This window comes from Nelumbo nucifera, chromosome 4 (genome assembly GCF_055504915.1).
Source record: "Nelumbo nucifera cultivar China Antique chromosome 4, China Antique-T2T, whole genome shotgun sequence".
Classification (NCBI taxonomy): domain Eukaryota; kingdom Viridiplantae; phylum Streptophyta; class Magnoliopsida; order Proteales; family Nelumbonaceae; genus Nelumbo; species Nelumbo nucifera.
In genome coordinates, this window is record NC_142652.1 from 26641837 (window position 1) to 26659186 (window position 17350).

Sequence of the window (17350 nt, forward strand, 5' to 3'; positions counted from 1 at the left end):
GGATTCAAAAATGGTGTTTGGTGTGACCGTTTATTGAAAAACACTAATAAATGTTTATTTATTGATTTTCATGAAAAGTGTCGTTGAGCAACGACTGGCCTTTTCACGAAACGCGCGATGATGTGGAGCTAACGTGTAATCTAACTTGGCACACTCGGTTTTTTGATCCGGTAGATCGCGGATCTACCATCCCAAAAGAAAAAACGCAATTGAAGCCCTAACCACGACAAGTTCAGAGCTAGACGACACAGACACTCAGTGGAGCAAGGGGAGTTCTTTCTTTTCACACCATTGATGCTAGCCACTGAACGCCAGTAAGAGTTCACCGTTGATACCTTCTTATTCCCCTGCCTTGCCGTCGGCAAGTGGTTTTTCTCTGACAAATTGAGACATTTTCTTCTTATTTTTGTAGGCTTATAACCTGTCGACAAGCTCCTTCATATGCAGTTAATCCATTCTCATCACTGCTTCTTTTGCCCATTGATTGGTATGTTCACCATTAATCCCTTGCATTCGATAAACTACCGTTTCTATGCTACAAACTTCAAATATGATAACACTTATCTTTTGTCATTTGTTCTATTGTTCAACAAAAAATGATCCAGATCATTTGTTCTGATAACACATACAACAATTTTCTTTTGTCGTTTGTTCTCTTCTTCATCGTTGCTTTTGCCGTTTGTATGCTACTATTATTGTCTTGTATTCTATCCATCTGAAACATGGGTTCTCCCTTTCCACCACTAACCTGAAAGATTGGTAGAGGGAGAGAAAGAGAGAGAGAGAGAGAGTCGAAGTGAAAGTGTCATATATCTACCGTTGGATGTGGGTTACATCATATTTCCCCCGTTGGATCTGAAAACCGGTCTTTAAATGCAAACACATGTAATTTGGACCATTGGATTGACTAATGGATCGTATACACCAAAGTGAAAAGTGTCACACTGAAACATCCATATGATTGTTTCTTGAAACGCGCCACCAAATAGGAAAAGTGAGAAAACGTTTATATTGTGTTGAGTTGTAAAGGAGCGTTTCTTGAAACGCCCAAACCAAACAAAAAAGCGTTTAAAGTGGGCATTTATCAGATAAACGCCCATCCAATAAACATAAACGGAACCAAACACATACTTTATTTGCCCCCACCCCTTCCTCCCTACAAAAAAAAATTAAGAAAAAAATGATACTTCTCCAAACCAACCCTTCCACTACAACCGACTCTATACTTAGATGCCTTAGCATTTCACCATAGCTAACCTAATTCCACATGTCTCCGTTGATTTGCTTTAGCATTTCAAATAATTAGATGCTATGAATCACCCATTATAGATAGTTAGACACACTCAGGTATAGTGTTAGAATGGGCTTCCGGTAAACAAATCTATACTACTTTAAAAAGTACGAATAGGCTCGAGAATGTTTTTAGAATTTTCTAATGACAGAATTTACCCCTCTATATTTAAATTTATTGAAAAAAATGAGGGCAAATAGGGTAGTTGGTTATTGATATTAAATGAATTGTAAAGAGGTAATTTCAAGATACTCAATGCATTCAATTCTCTCTCATTAAATCCGGTACTAATTTGCACTTTCCTTCATTGAATCATATATTTAAGGATTTTTTGTTTTTTTTTCTCATCATTAAATTCTATAATTAAATCCTTACATAATAAATTAATAATTTTTACCTTTAATATCTACCTGGAAAAAAGTAGTGCTTTCATGTAGGTGGTGGTAAGAAATTAAACCATTTGGGTCAAATGGGCCAATCTGTGTTGCTACAATTAAATAATAAAATTCAAAAATATATAAAATGCAAAAAAACATCTAGAAATTAAAAAAATAGGAACAATTTTAACATCATATATTTGACATATTAAACAATAATAAATATGATTAAACAATGTTTTAAAAACCGGCCCAGAGGCTAACCCGCTTTTGCCTTTGGATCATGGGTCACCAGTTCAACTATCAAGGTCAAACGTGTCAAACCGCTCTGCATCAACACTATATATATATATATATATATATATATATATATATATATATGTGTGTGTGTGTGTGTGTGTGTGTGTGTGTGTGTGTGTGTGTGTGTGTGTGTGTGTGTGTGTGTGTGTGTGTGTGTAAAAATACATATTTTATCAATAAATAGTATAATTATGTTTTACATATACTATAGTTTTGTTTTGCATATATTTTATAATTATGTTTTGCTTATATTATATATGTATTATGTTACATTTATTTATGTTTTTTAATTCAGATTTTAATTTTTTTATTTATAAAAATATTAAAAATTGCAATTTGGGGCCAAAAAAGGTTTTTTTTTTCACGAAAAGAAAAGATAACACCAATCAGACATCAGAGTGCAAAGTTATGGCTTCCAAAAGCTTGCACATAATTAAATGCGCAACCTGCAATGGGTCAAAAGGGACAATGGTTGAACCACCCGAGTTAGATGGTTTTTAACTGAAAGGGGGAGTGTTTCAATAGAACCAAACCCAAGATCAAGGCCGAGTGACGGTTCGAACAATTCAATCGGCCAAGTCAACAACAGGTTGAAAACATAGATGATAAATAAGAAATTTATTTATTAATATGGAAATGGAATGTAAAATTTAAAACCAATTGGAAGTAAAAGTGTTTTCTTATTATCTCTCACTAAATCTCAAATCTAAAGGTATATTCTCTTATTAAATCATATATTTAAGATATATTTTTTCTCATCAATAAATTCTACTAATTAAATCCACAATATTAATTTTAATAATATAAAAATAAATATATTAAAAAATAATTTGAAAACAAAATAATTTTCTTCCCTCTTGGTGGTGGGTAAGCAATTCAATCATTTGGGGTCAAATGCGTTAATAAATAATGTCATAATTAAATAATAAAAAATAAAAAGAATTGGGCACACCACTAATATTGTATATTCATTATACTGAACAAAAATAAGTATTAAATATAAGAAGAACTTTTATAAATGATGAAAATGGAATGCCAAAATTAAAATCAACCTAAAAATTAAATGATGCCATAGTTAAATAATAATTTTTTTATAAATAGAAAATACAAAGGAAAAAAATAAATGTTATACATAAGATATAATGTTATATATTTATAAAAAATAAAATATTGGGTACATCTACAATATTATACATTAATTATATTGAACAAAAATAAATATTGTACATAGGATATAATTTTATCAATAATAGAAATGTAATACAAAATTTAAAATCAACATAGAAATCAAACTTTTTTTGGGGTCATGGTTTAGTGGATTAGGTCAAATGGATTAATCGATGATATGAATAATTATTAATTATTGAAAAAGTTGAAAATATGAAACAATTGTATACTCTTATGTGTTTCTATTAGGGGCATTTACTATAACACACTTTTAGGGATGGCAATTTTTCCCATCCCCAACGGGGACCTGACTTCCCCGACCCGATGGGACCAGGGATGGGAATTGTCTTGGCGGGATGGGGGTGGGGACAGGGATGGGAATTGAGATCCCTGCCCCGACCCTAATCATATATATGCATATATATATATATATATATTAAATGTTATTTATATTATATATATATAACAAAACATATTTAAAACATTATTTATAATTTAAAATTTTTAGTAGTAGTAGTAGTAGGAGTAGGAGGAGGATGAGTAGTAGTAGTAGTAATAATTATTATTATTATTTAAAATTTATGCACATGCACATTTAGCACAAGTATTTAAGTTTATTTTTAATCATATGGTTACTTTTATTAATTTTCAATTTATATCTTAACTATTATATATCTAAAACTCAAGTAATTAATATGGAAAAAAATCATACGTGCGTGCTTAATTACTAGTAGATATGAAGTGGCAATGGTGAAAGTAAAATGCAAAATTAACTTGACATATTTACTCATATTTATAAATATATGCACATTTATTCCTTTGCGTATATTTTCCTTTTAGGCTACATTTGTTTTCGGTGCAAACCTTTATTGATGTAAAAGTATATCGATGGAATTCAACACTGATCAATTTAAATGAGTGAACCATTGAAACTTCAAAAAGTGTGGTTGTCGATGTAAAACTCAATTGTGTGTAGAGTTTACATCGATTTTTAATGTAAAACTTACATTCCATCTAAAGGCCAATAAATACAAATTGGGAATGGAGTTTTACACTGGTCCAACCTTAAAGAATCAATTTCATAGTATATAAAATTTTAGGCCAAAATTCATGAAGCATAAAATCATCTTAAGATGATTTTTCTTACTTTTCCATTTTTTTTTCTATCAAAAAAAGCAAATAAAAAGTATTCTTCTTGCAAATTCTAAGTAGTGTGTTTAACGCAAGGTATTAAATTTGTCATTGACTTGGACCATTTGGCCTAAAAACCAGCATGGGTTCTAGTTATATTTTATTTTAGATTTGTAATTTTTCCAAAAACTATTGCATTCAGTGTTTTCACCTCGTCGTTGACTTGATTGGTTTAACCGCTCGAACTGTTATCTAGTCAAGATTCTGGATCCAATTTGAATAAAACCTGGAGAAGGTCAAAAAACTATTGATGTGGTAAAAAACCGTATGACTCAGTCGGTTGGACCATTAACCCTTTTGACCTGGTGCCCAAGTCATAGGTTGCATATCAATTGTATATGCAAACTTTAGGAGGCCATAACTTTGCACTCCAATGTTCTATTGAAGTGAATTTTTTAAGATTTTGGGTAACTTTTTGAAATCTATGTGTTTCAAGGTGCCAACTTGCCCTTTTTTTTTCAAAAAACCCCCCTTTTGGCCTCAAAATGCAATTTTTAATATTTTTTACAAATATAAAAAATAAAAATTAAATTTTAAAACATAAACTAAATATAAAATATTTCATATATTACATGTAAAACATAATTATACATTATTTATTGATAAAATACATATTTATACATACATACATACATACATACATATATGAATTTTCATGTGACTAACATGACACAGTCTGACCCATCTAACCCAACTGGTCGAACTAGTGTCCCGCGACCCGAAGGCAAAAACAGTTTGACCTATTGGTATTTAAAACACTGTTTGAATTGGTAGGTGTTTGGCATCAGTGCTAGGAACACTGCATTGTTTTCTCATAAAAATGGTACTGGGCATGTGTGAGTTGTAAGCACCATTTTTGAGAAAAATGATGCTTATTTTTTGTTTGGAAATGGTACTGCCACATAGGTTGTTTTCTGGGAAAACAACACTGGTTTGTTTGGTATCAGTGTTGTAATACTGTTAACATTGGTCATATTATCCAACGTTCCAGATGATGCCACATCATTGCACCACCGGCAACATTAAGCTGTTTTCTAAGAAAACATCGAATTTGGTGTTGCTTTAGACCATACTTCTCTCGATTTTCATGATGTGGTTTGAAGCAACATTTTTTTTTCTGAAAAAACGGTATCAAATAAGAGATCATTTTTTGAAGCACCACTTTTTCTGATGTGGACCATTTTCTCAAAAAACGACATCGATGCAAAATACCCACTTGATCAACAACCCACTAACCTGATAGTCGAACCGTCTACCTCTTCAACCTAAACAATGTTTTTTTAGGCCAATTTTTTCATTTTAATTATTTTTTTAAGGAAAATTCCACTTTAGTACCCTGAACTTTGGGGGTAGTGCCAAGTTAGTATCCAAACTTTCAAACATGTCACGGTAGTACCTAAACTTTCAAAAAGTGTCAAGTTGGTACCAACCATTAACTAACCATCAGTTATTTGTTGAAAACGTCAAAACTACCCTTCAAAAGAAGACACTGTTCATTGTCTTATACCTTGAGACTGAACAGGTTGTCTTCAAAGAAAAAGAGAGAAAAAACATGAAAATATGATAGAGGGAAAGAATAACTGAAAGCAAAGAAATAACTAGATAAGAATGTGTCTCAAATCTAAAGGTAGAAGACAATGACTTAATTAGTCTAGAATGTCAAACACCGCAATCGATTCAGTCTCAAGGTAGAAGACAATGAACAATGCTTTCTTTTTAAGGGTAGTTTTAACATTTTCAATAAATAATCGACTGTTGATTAGCGATAGGACTAACTTTACACTTTTTGAAAGTTTAGGTACTGTAGTGACACGTTTGAAAGTTCAGGTACTAACTTGACACTACCCCCAAAGTTTAGGGTACTAAAGTGAGATTTCTTATTTTTTAATATCTTAAAATATCACGAACTAATCTCTTTAAACAAAATGATCAAACTGTTGGCCCGAAAACTAGTGGCCAAAGTGAATCTGGCTCCAGATCAATTTTTAAAACATTGGTTTAATGTTTTACTTGACCCACTCTAGTATCTAACCAGAAAGAAATTCCTATTCGTTTTATCACAGTCAATGCAGGCCCCATGCGGGATGCGTATTGTACAAAGTACAAAATACTGAAATAGCACACACAACCTTACTTCCATAGTGTTTGGCATTGATGTCATTTTCTGTTTGGTACAAAATAATGAAACGACACCATGTAGATGCCACATCAGAGAAAGCGGTGCTTTAAACAGTGTCCTCTTGTTTGATACCATTTTTCTAGAAAAAAATGTTGCTCTAGACCACACCATAGAAATCAGGAAAGTATTATCCAGAGCAATGCCAAATTCAATGTTTTCTGAGTAAATGGTGCATTAATGCCAACGGTGCAATGATGTGGCATCAATATGGCATAATCTTGAAAATTGAATAATATAGACCATGTTGAAAATGTTATTACTAGTAGAGGTGTAAAGTGGGGCCGAGACAGGCTGTAGGCCGTGCCGTGGGCTTGGGTCGTGCCGGACTAAGCCACAAGGCGGGCCTTCGGCATGGGCTGAACCGGGCTAAACTGAATGGATATCTTATATCTACAAATAACGAATTTACAATTGTCAATTACCCAAAAAATAAATAAATAAAAGTATAAAACAATTTAAATAGGAATTTTATTTCATTTAAATTTGAACGAATAATGATACAAATTACAAAGCATACAAATATTGAAATTATGAAATAAACAATGGTTGGATACTTCATACTTCATACTTGGATGAAAATACATATACATTAATAGCAAATAAATTAAGTAAAATTAAAACAAAAATTACAATAATTTGAAAAAAAATAAAAATTTGTGGGTTATTTGTTAAAATTTACATATACATTATGATGAAAGCGTTCACACACACTTTCATCATATGCTTCATGTGAAAAATGAAATATCCAGTGTATGTAGTAGTATCATCCCCTCCTTTGTCTTGTAATTGTAAAGTTATAATCTATATCCTGCATCATGATTCATGACTGCATCTAGCCAACCCTGATACAGTGGTACCTGTAGGTCTTGCACTAAAACAATTAACCAAGACTCAAATGGAACTGTAGCCTATGGACACCGAAGGGGTTAGTAGATCAAGGATCACGTGCCATGGCGGGATTGGCGGCAAGAAATGTTTTCTGACTTCTCCCAATATTTTTAAAATTTATTTTCCATTATTTCAACAATTCATTTAAATTATGAGTTATTTCTTCTTCCTTCTCATGTGTAAGAAAATGTCTGGTCAAATAGCCAGTACCACCCTTTGCTACAATAGCTAGAGTCTTTTCTACATTTTTGGCAAACTCTTCTTTTTCCTTTTCCCTCAACATCCTCTATTTTAAATATTTTCCAAATTGGGCTATTAAACTTGGGGTTTTGAGAAGAACTGGCCATTTTTTTTTCAATTTCTCAAAAAATAAAATTAATTTAATTGGACTTACCCCGGTCCCGGGTTGTTGGTTCAGAATCCCAAATTGATTTAAACAATTAAAGCCTTTCAACGTGACAACGTCCAAGCCTCCAAGCCTCTACCTCCCAAATTGCTAACTTGGAGAATCAGACTGTGAGATTATTAGAGTTCACTCAAATAGTTAGATTGCATAGAATGTATGAAAGACTGAGGGAGGGAAGACTGAAGAGATTAAGATAATAACTTAATAAGAGAATCGTTGAATGTTGATTGTTGAATTGGTGTGATGAGAAGAATGGTGGATGATAGGGTTATTTATAGGAATTAAAAATAATTCAATTGCCTAAAATACCCTAAAAACCAACTATTTTTTAGTTGTTGGGAGGGGTATTTTGGTCATTGTAAAGTTATTTTATAACTTTACCCAAAAAGCCCCCATAAACTAGTTGTTATATAGTTGTTGGGGGCATTTATATCTGTTGGGGGGTATTTTTGTAAAAACCCCTCAAAAGGTAAAACTAGTCATTGGGCCCCTTGGGGGGGGGGGGAATGGCGATATTCCAGATGGGCTGCACTCGGCCTGATATGGACCTTGCGGGCCATGCCATGTCGGCCCGTGATGGGTTGTAGTACGAGCCATGCCGCGGGCTGAGCCATACCGGCACACGGGCCACGAGCGACATGGCATGAATAATCGTGTCATACTGTACCAACCCGTGAACCTCAAACCTCAAACCCAACACGGCACAAACCTTCGTGCCGAGCCTGGCACGGCCCATGGGCCTTTGTGCCAGACCGTGCCAGGCCGGTCCAATTTTGTGCCGGGCCACATGATTTACACCCCTAACTGCCATCACCGATGCCAAACAAAACCAGTACTATTTTCTCTATGTGGCAGTACCGGTTTTAAATAAAAAAATAAACACCTTACAATAGAAAACGGTGCTATGTTTCCAACACCTACTTCATTGAACATCGATTTTGCTAAAACCAGCCGGACTTGGGATGGGCTTCGGGTTCGGGCCCAGCTTTGGCCGGTAATAGTCCTGCAGCAGTACACTGCACACTCTGCTCCTTCCGGCTGGTCAGTCTCTCTGGCACCGACAAGCTCGGTTGGCAAAAAATATAAAATGAATACCATCCATAAAGAAGTCTACAAATAGGATGGTTGTGATGTTTTTTTTTTTTTTGACTTGGACTTCGAAGTGGGCCCATATCACAGCATCTCATCCATGACCGTACGGCCCACGCGTATCTTATTATCATACACGGATGCTGCAAGACAACAAATCTTTCCAAATTTTCGTCCTTGCTTCCCAGACGCAGACTACAATTTTATACGATTTTTTTTGGTGGATCTACAATATCAATATTATACGATGATCCATGACCGTATTCTTTAAAAAAACAAGCCCATATCACAGCATTGTAACTTTGTAAGCTTAAACGTTACTTAATGGGCCCTCAGAATAAAACGATCAAAGCCGTCTGTTGATGAATTCAATTCAGCAGCCTGATTCCGTAAAAGTCCGATATGTCATGTTCAGCAGCTTAGCGTTTCTTTCAGAAGATCTGATGAAAGCTCAGCATTTATTTTAGAAGATCTGATGAAAGCTCTGTATGATCCGACAGTTCTCTATATGCTCCATAATGGCACAATCCACATCGTACACTGTTCACTGGTCCCATGAATGCATTTTCTTCTTTTTTCAACTCTTTTACCCTACGAGGCATAAATCTCAAACGTCTGATTATTCCATCTCCTCCATGATGAAACATTGACATAAAATTTGAACCAATAGGGTTGTTTCGTTGTAAGCCTAATTTGTTAATGGCTATGGACCCACCATTTAGTTGACTTAAAGTCAACTTCATCTACTTGTTTGGAAGAAGGCTCCTTTCAAGTTTTAAGGAATGAATTGTTTGTATCAAAAGGAAAAAAAAAAGGAAGGAATGAATCAATGAATTGTGATTGAGGATTAATTAGAAACAACAAAAAAATAAATAATAAAAGGTAAGCATTTAAAAAATGATGAGAAATTAATCATTTAACAAAGTAAATTTTCTTGGGGTGCAAGGAATACGAAGATTATGGGTTCAGGTTACCACGAGACAAACCATATAAAAAAAATAAATAATTGAATAAATATGCTATAAAATGGGCATTGGATTGGATTCGGTAAGGGGTATATCCGGTCCCAACAATTTGACTGATCTGAATCCAATAAGAATCAGTCGGATTTTAAAAATTATGATTTGAATTTGAATATTTTATTGAATATCTGAATTTGATTCTGAATTGAAGTTCGATCCTATTAAGTTCGATTTGAATTTGATTCGTTTATAATTGGATTATCCTATCTAATTCGATGTAATTCGATTTAATTCAATTTAAATATATGCTCATATATTCTTAAAAATTATATTATATTTATCAATAAAATTGGTCTTATTACTCTTAATGTTATATTTTTCACTAGATTGTCATATGTTATTTTATATAAATAGTTTTCAATTCTATAATATATTATTAAAGCCATTTTTATCTCATCTTATTAATAATATATAATATATTAGTCATTTTTAGTCTAATTTATTCATACTATTTAATATCCTATTACAACCCGAATTCGATTCGAATTCGTTAAATATTTGATAAGTATGATCCAATTCGGATTTCGAATGTTAACAAGTATGATCCAATTCGGATTTCGAATGTTAACAAATCGAACTCGGATATAAGACATATCCGATTTGATCCGATCCGTTTGCAGTCTTAATACATAATACATAATATATTATATTTCATAATTAACGAATTGAATAGGATCGGATCGTGGTGGATTGAATTAGAATATATTCGAATGTGATCAGATCGGTCGAATCGAATTCGGATTTCAATCGCAACTGATCCGACTTATCTGCAGCCTCAGTACCAAAGCACAAAATCTCGGAGAGATATATTTGCGAATAGTGAAGTTTCGGATATACAGTTGTGGACGGTGAAGTTTCCGTTTCGAGACGAAATTCAGGAACCAGTAAGTAACGAAACTCTTGTGGCGTTTCCGTGAATAAGAAGAAGACGAGGGCTTTAATAAAAAGACAAGGAGAGGAGGAGCTGTAAAGATGGAAATCCACGACGCTTCCTTTTCGGAAACCGTAACAAACTATACTCCTCTGACTAATGTCTAATAGTGGTGGCGCCGCATGGCATGTCATGCTCATGCTGTCATGCATGCATTAGGTATACATGGTAAGACAGATGGTGTAAGCCGTAACTCGTAAGGGAGGGAGAGTCATGCATCATGCATGCACATGCTCCATACTCATGCCATATGGCGGTTCATCGGCTTTCCGTTTATTTTTTTACATTTAATAATATTAGCTTTCCTCCTCGTTAATGCATTTGACCGCTTGGGGAAAGGTGAGGGCGAGTGAGAGAGAGTCTGTGAGAGCCAAAGGAGAAGAAAGGGAGAGGGAAGAACAGAGCAACAGAGATCAGACAAGAATATATATATATATATGTAGAGAATCAACCAAGGTATCATTATAAGATTTTTTTTTTTTTTTAATTTTTCTTGGGTTCTTCACTTCTTCTATAGAGATTTGTGTTGCCTTCACGCTCTGTGTAGTTTACTCTCCATCTATTTCTTTGGGTTTTGGGTTTTTCTCAGGCAAGTAATTGGAAATAACCCGAAAGGATTTTGTCATGTTGTGAGGAGATAAATCGCAGCCATAGATTCGTCATCCTTTTGTTTTTTTTTTTTGTTTTCGTTTTTAATTTTTTAATCTTTTGTTCGCTCTTTTTATGTTTTAGTTGGTGATTGGGTTTCTCTTTTTCGTTGGAAGAAAGAAGGAAGGGGTTTTCCTGAAGAAGCAGAGAGAGAGAGAGAGAGAGAGGGAGAGGAGAAAAGGAGGTGGGAGTGACGAATTTATGTCGGCTAGTTTTGATCTGTTGATTAGAGCTCCGGAGCAGCTCTGGCTTTCTTCTCTGTTTCTCTCATTCTCGAGTTTCTTCACTTTCTTCTTCTTCTGGCTCTGCATGCGACTTTCACCTCTCCCGCACTGGACGAAAAAGGGGTCGCTAACCGATTCGATGCGCTTGAGGTCAAAACGGTATACTTTATTTTTTCTTTCATGAATGTCTGATATCTTGTTTCTCTTTATTTGTCTCTATATTTTGCGATGTGGGTTTTTAATGGGTTTTGGGGTTTTGGGTTTTTGCAGGACTGTTTCGAGAGTAGAATGCTTTGTGGGTTTTCACATAAAGCGATTTTTATATCTCTTTTTGTTCTTGAGAGGAGTTCTTACTTGATACCGAGGCTTTGAGAGATTTCTTTCTAATATATTTCTTTTCTCTGAGATATTTTTTGGTTCTTTTCTTCGGGGGTTGGGATTTGCGGAAGATTTTATTTTGCATTCTTTCTAGAAATGCCAGGCCCTCAAAGGCAGCTTTTGAATCAAGATAAGGTATGTAAGAAGCAGAAGAAGAAACAAAGCTTTATCAGCGAAGAGATGGAGACCAAAACGATGAGAAAAATCCGTGTTATCTGTTACGACCCCGATGCGACTGATTCTTCGTCCAGTGAAGACGAAACTAATGAAAGGAGGAATGGCGTGGGTTGTAAACGTCTGATTCGTGAGATTCGTGTTCCGATTTCTCCTTTTCAATCATCTTTTGCTGAAACAGAGAGCTCTTCTCAAGATAGTAACAATGGTGCCAAAACCCCTAACAAGTCTGGCAAAAACCCTAGTAAAAGGGGTTTGACGAGGACGCCCAGATCTTCTTCCAAATACAGGGGCGTTCGTCAGAGGAGATGGGGCAAATGGGCTGCGGAGATTCGAGACCCTATCCGAGGGGTTCGAGTCTGGTTGGGTACTTATGATACTGCTGAAGAGGCCGCTGAGGCATATGAAGCCGCTTCGAAGAGTTTTCAGATAGAGAGCATGTCTCTCTCAGGCGGGCGCATCAAAAACAACGATGGCAACCACAATACACCATCGTCTTCTGCAGCAGGTTCTATGACTCAGTCCTGTGTTTCTGAGGACTCTGAGAGTCTTTTCTCTCACTCGTCCCCATCTTCGGTTCTCGATGTCTCCACTGCAGCCTCACATGTGGCTTGCGCTGGCTCGCAAACCAAAGAAGAACAACATTCCACAAGAAATGCAGAGTCGCAGCAGCCACAACCAGAAAAGCATCAGCCCATCTCAGATTTCCTAGAGGAGGAACCATTGCCAGTAATTTCATCACCAATGGCGGAAGATCTTGAGCTTAGTTTTGAGTTGGATTCATTCCTCGTCAACGATTTTGGGCATGCTTTTGAAGATTTCTACGACTTCTCTGAGATTCCACTCTACGGATTTGAAGACCGTGACCCGAGTGATCTTCCCAACTTTGACTTCGATCTGGGCGCCGAAGAATTGGCGTGGATTGATGAATCCCTTAATATTGCCTGCCCATAAGTTTTGTAGTTAGGAGTTTGAGCTATTTGTTAGTCGTTACAGTGGTTCATTTATCTCTTTTTAAATTCTTAGGAGCTTAAGGAAGAAGCTCTTGAGAGAGAGAGAGAGAGAGAGAGAGAGAGAGGGTTTTGTGGTTGAGTTCGTTTATTTGTTTATACAGAGAGATGAGTTCGGAGTGCGGGGGAGAGTTCTTGGGTTTTTCTGTGCTATTAGAGCCGTCCCAAGATTTTCTACTTTCCTCAACAAGAGAGTCATCAGAAGTAGTGTTGAACCGGTCAAGATATTGTTCATCTCTCTGCACTTTTCTCCCGGTCTTTCAACTTTGTGTTTGGTTGAGATTGAGCAGCTATGCTTGATTTCTTTTTTAATTGATGGAATATAATATTATGAGTTTAGTATTTTATGTGGAATTTTACATCATTTGTTTGACATTATTGAGGGAGGTTGTTGAAGCATCTTCTTTGCATTACGAAGATAAAGAATTGGATTCTTTTGTAGCAAATTGATTATGGAGGAAGGTGGGTTTTTAATTATATAATTCTAAAATCAAATTAAATTTTGTGATTCAAGTATTATCTATCTCTTTTTTTTCAAGCTCTAACCGTTCGTTCTATTGATCTCGTGGCTTGAATGGGTGTTTTTTCTATTCATCCTGGTATTTTTCTTTCTACTTTTCAGTCTTATGGATTGTCTGTCTTTAGTATTTATATTTTACCTACTTTTTCAAGCTTTAACCCCCTTCGTCCTCGTAGGGGATGGCTGAATTTATTGTTGCTGGCAGTGGTGACTCGGCTTTTCTTTTTCTTTCTGTTAATTCTCTGGGTTGATAAACAGCTTTTGGTTTTAGAGAGAGACACTCTGCGTGCTCTAAGTGCTAACTACCATGGGTACATTGCTCTCTTAACAGACGGACCTCTCGGTTCTCTCCAGGGAAGGTGGTTTGGATGGCTGTCTTGTGAGTTTGTGAGCACTTGAGCTCTCTTTTTTCTGGCCGTTGGAATGGATTTGGTGATAAGATTGTGGATTATTGGATCATTCTATGCATCTCTGTTCTCGATGTCCATTTTGCTCTTTCCACATCAGCTGTTGTGCCTGTGTACAGCGTTTTCATCGTTCGATCTACTACAACAGGGTACAGCGCAAGTCTAGCTGTAGTCCAGCCCAGATGAAGACAAGAGAACGTTGAATTTCTGGATTATTGAATTATTTTAATAAGATATATGTATTTGTTGTGTAGAACTTGTGGGAATTCACATCTGCGCCCCACGGAGCGCATCCCACTGCGCATCCCAACCCAATGTGTATGTGTAAGTAAACTCAACTAACTCATGCATATAGCTTGACGAAGGGAATGTCACGTTTTCAACGCATGGCCTGGAACCTGTGACTGTGAGCTTCATTTTCATGGAGAGAGGGGATTGCTAATCCTTTGTAAAAGGGTTTCCAACTTTCCACTGTTTCTTTCACTTTGTTTGGAGCTGATTACTGTGGCAAACTCGCAGTTTTGCAAAGCCCAGGCTTTCGGTGGAGACTGTGTTGTGTATAGTATTTGTAACTTTATAAGGCTAAGCATTGGAGAAGTAGCCAAGTTTTCAAATGGGAGTTGGCACGTGCTAACATTGAACGCCAAACCAAACCCTATGGTCTATGGCCTATGTATGGGAATTGGGATATCATTAAAATAGCACCGGCTCCTCCTTTCTAGTGGGTGGCAAAGGAAACTCGATGTGGGTGCGTGCTCACTTTCTAGAGTGTCTAAAATCGAGGCCCAACCCAACTCATTATCACCCAAATATATTGTAAGCTTGCAAAAGGCAAGAAGCTTGGGTCTTTGGGTCTGGCTCTACATTGGTTTGTGAAATGAAGTGTGGCATATACTGTCGAACCTTAGAAGAAACGTTAGAAACTTTTAAAATAGAGGGCATAAATCAAAAGGGCTCCAAGCCATCTCATTATGCTAATTTTTTGTTCAGCTCTCAAGTCTAAAGTCTGAACAAACAATCGACTCTGAGAGAGCCTGACTCCTGACGCTCTGATTACAAAAGGACCAAACCACAATAGCACAACTTGTGCTGTGGTCACTGGTCCCAGGTCCTTGTCTGTTACATTTGTAAAACGTACCAACTCGAATTTTCTATGCAACTTCATTACCAAACAGTACTTGTCCGTGTCTTCCTGTTTTCTAAAGAGGGATAGTATGCTTATCAAGTACTGTGGCAATTCTAAATTTGTAAATTGTAACGGATGAATGCTACTTTCAAGGATAAAATTATCCTTATTGGGTAAGTTGGAAATAGATATAGATATGCCTTCAAAACGCATGAATATGAATAAAATATATAGAAATACTTGGATATCCTACTAAAATGCCTACAAATCACATAAATACATTAATAATGCTAAACCAAAAGTTGAATTATCTATGAATAAGGTTAAACACATGAGAAATTCATACTTCAATAAGTTACATGAAGAGAAACATTACAACAAACAATATCGAGACTTTAGAACATTCAAACATCATACAATAGTTATCACTCTTTCAATTTTTATAATTATAATTTTTTATTTTATTAAATTTTGGGAATATTTATTAAATTTAATATTTTTATATAAATAACAACTCTTCTTTAAATAATAAACATGCTTTCATTTTTAACATGTAATGCTTTTATTTTACACATAATTGTAAAATAGAATATATAAATCATTTAGGGTAGATAAAATAAATTATTTATATTTTTCAGTTTTTATTAAATAATTTTGGGGAAATTAAATCTTAAATTATTCACTTCAGTTTTTATAATTATACTTTTCTGTGTTTCATTAATTTTGTTGGGAAAATTTATTTACTTAGCATTTTTATATAGTAACTCTATTTTTTCAAATAATAACTATGCTTTCATTTTTAACATATAATTATGTGTAAAATAAAATATATAAATCATCTAAGGTAGATGAAATATATTATTTTTATAATTTTTTTTGAAAAGTTAAATCTTAAATTATTCATTTCAGTTTTTATAATAATATTTTTAATTTTTATTAAAGATAAAAAACAATCCAAATGTAGTCAATATACAGTTTTGTCAAACTAGGAATGGGGATATGCCTCCCTTTTAGTGCGTATCAGACTGAATCCACCAATACAACGTGATTTAGCTTGATATAGAGGTGTATCATGACTCATGGGATACATATCCACTTGTGACGTATCCCATATCCATGACCATAGATATGGATACTATATACCCCGTATCAGGAATATCATACCAATACCTTAAATACTTGGTATCTTGACTTCTTAGTGAGAAATTAGGAATCCATTTTTGCTTTACTTTATTTTTATTTACCTGTTCGGAAATACTAATCTCGCACGTCCATGTCTACTGGTCGAATTGCTGTACAAAGGGACTAGTAAATCAATCACACGAGTGAATACTTTTTTCTCCAGGGAGCAGTGACTTATTAATCATGACTCATCAACATACTAAAGAAAATAAATAATCATGATATATGCTAAGGAAATGGTCTCATGCGCCATGTAAAGTTGTGAACGAAACACAAACACATTTTGTTGGCTCCTTCCTTACTTTACATATCAATACTACAAAATGGGGCATCAAGGAGCATAGCATCCTCTATTCTTCAGTCTTCACAAAAAGTTTCTGTATGCCTAAGCTAAGGCTGGGTTGGCTTCAAAGATGGGATGGGAATACTAGAATAGTCTGTCTATACAGGGAGGGCCTACGGCCAAGGAGTCACATACCAAGTTCACACCGAGCGAGCACTGGGAAGAAGGAACTAAACACGGGACTTTGGGTGAGACGTCCTTGTCCAGTCTTGGCTTGAACGTGAAGCGAAGTAAAGAAAAATGTGGAAGCTCATATGGTGTTGTATTTTTGTTGACTGGGGTCCAGGCCTCTCTAGCTGTGTTCCAATAAGAGTGAGGAGTCAGGAGAGACAAGTGTCCTGGACATACTAATTGCCCATCCAGGACGTGGATCATGGGCGCTGGGGTTGGTATGTGACAAGACTTCACCAACAGAAATCCAGTGATAAACGTTGTCCCACGCAGTGCAAATGTTCAACTAGGGCAGGCCGCAGGCGCAACGCTCTGCTCTGCTCTGT

At 35.4% G+C, this 17350-nt stretch overlaps 1 protein-coding gene across 2 annotated transcripts; it reads left to right on the forward strand.

Annotated features, from left to right (window-relative positions):
• The first annotated feature begins 11160 nt into the window (after positions 1–11160).
• On the forward strand, positions 11161–13629 carry LOC104602974 (ethylene-responsive transcription factor ERF118). 2 transcript variants are annotated; one of them, XM_010266854.3, is made up of 3 exons: positions 11164–11297; positions 11574–11872; positions 11984–13629. In XM_010266854.3, the coding sequence occupies exon 3, from the start codon at positions 12188–12190 to the stop codon at positions 13217–13219; it is 1032 nt and encodes a 343-aa protein (XP_010265156.1). In that variant the 5' UTR covers positions 11164–11297; positions 11574–11872; positions 11984–12187; the 3' UTR covers positions 13220–13629. The 2 variants fall into 2 exon arrangements, with proteins under 2 accessions (XP_010265157.1, XP_010265156.1); XM_010266855.3 differs by having other exon boundaries at positions 11161–11863.
• The last annotated feature ends 3721 nt before the right edge of the window (positions 13630–17350 follow it).

Bases quoted from the DNA above. Each gene is read 5' to 3' on its own strand.
- LOC104602974 (XM_010266855.3), top strand. From the start codon at position 12,188: ATGCCAGGCCCTCAAAGGCAGCTTTTGAATCAAGATAAGGTATGTAAG.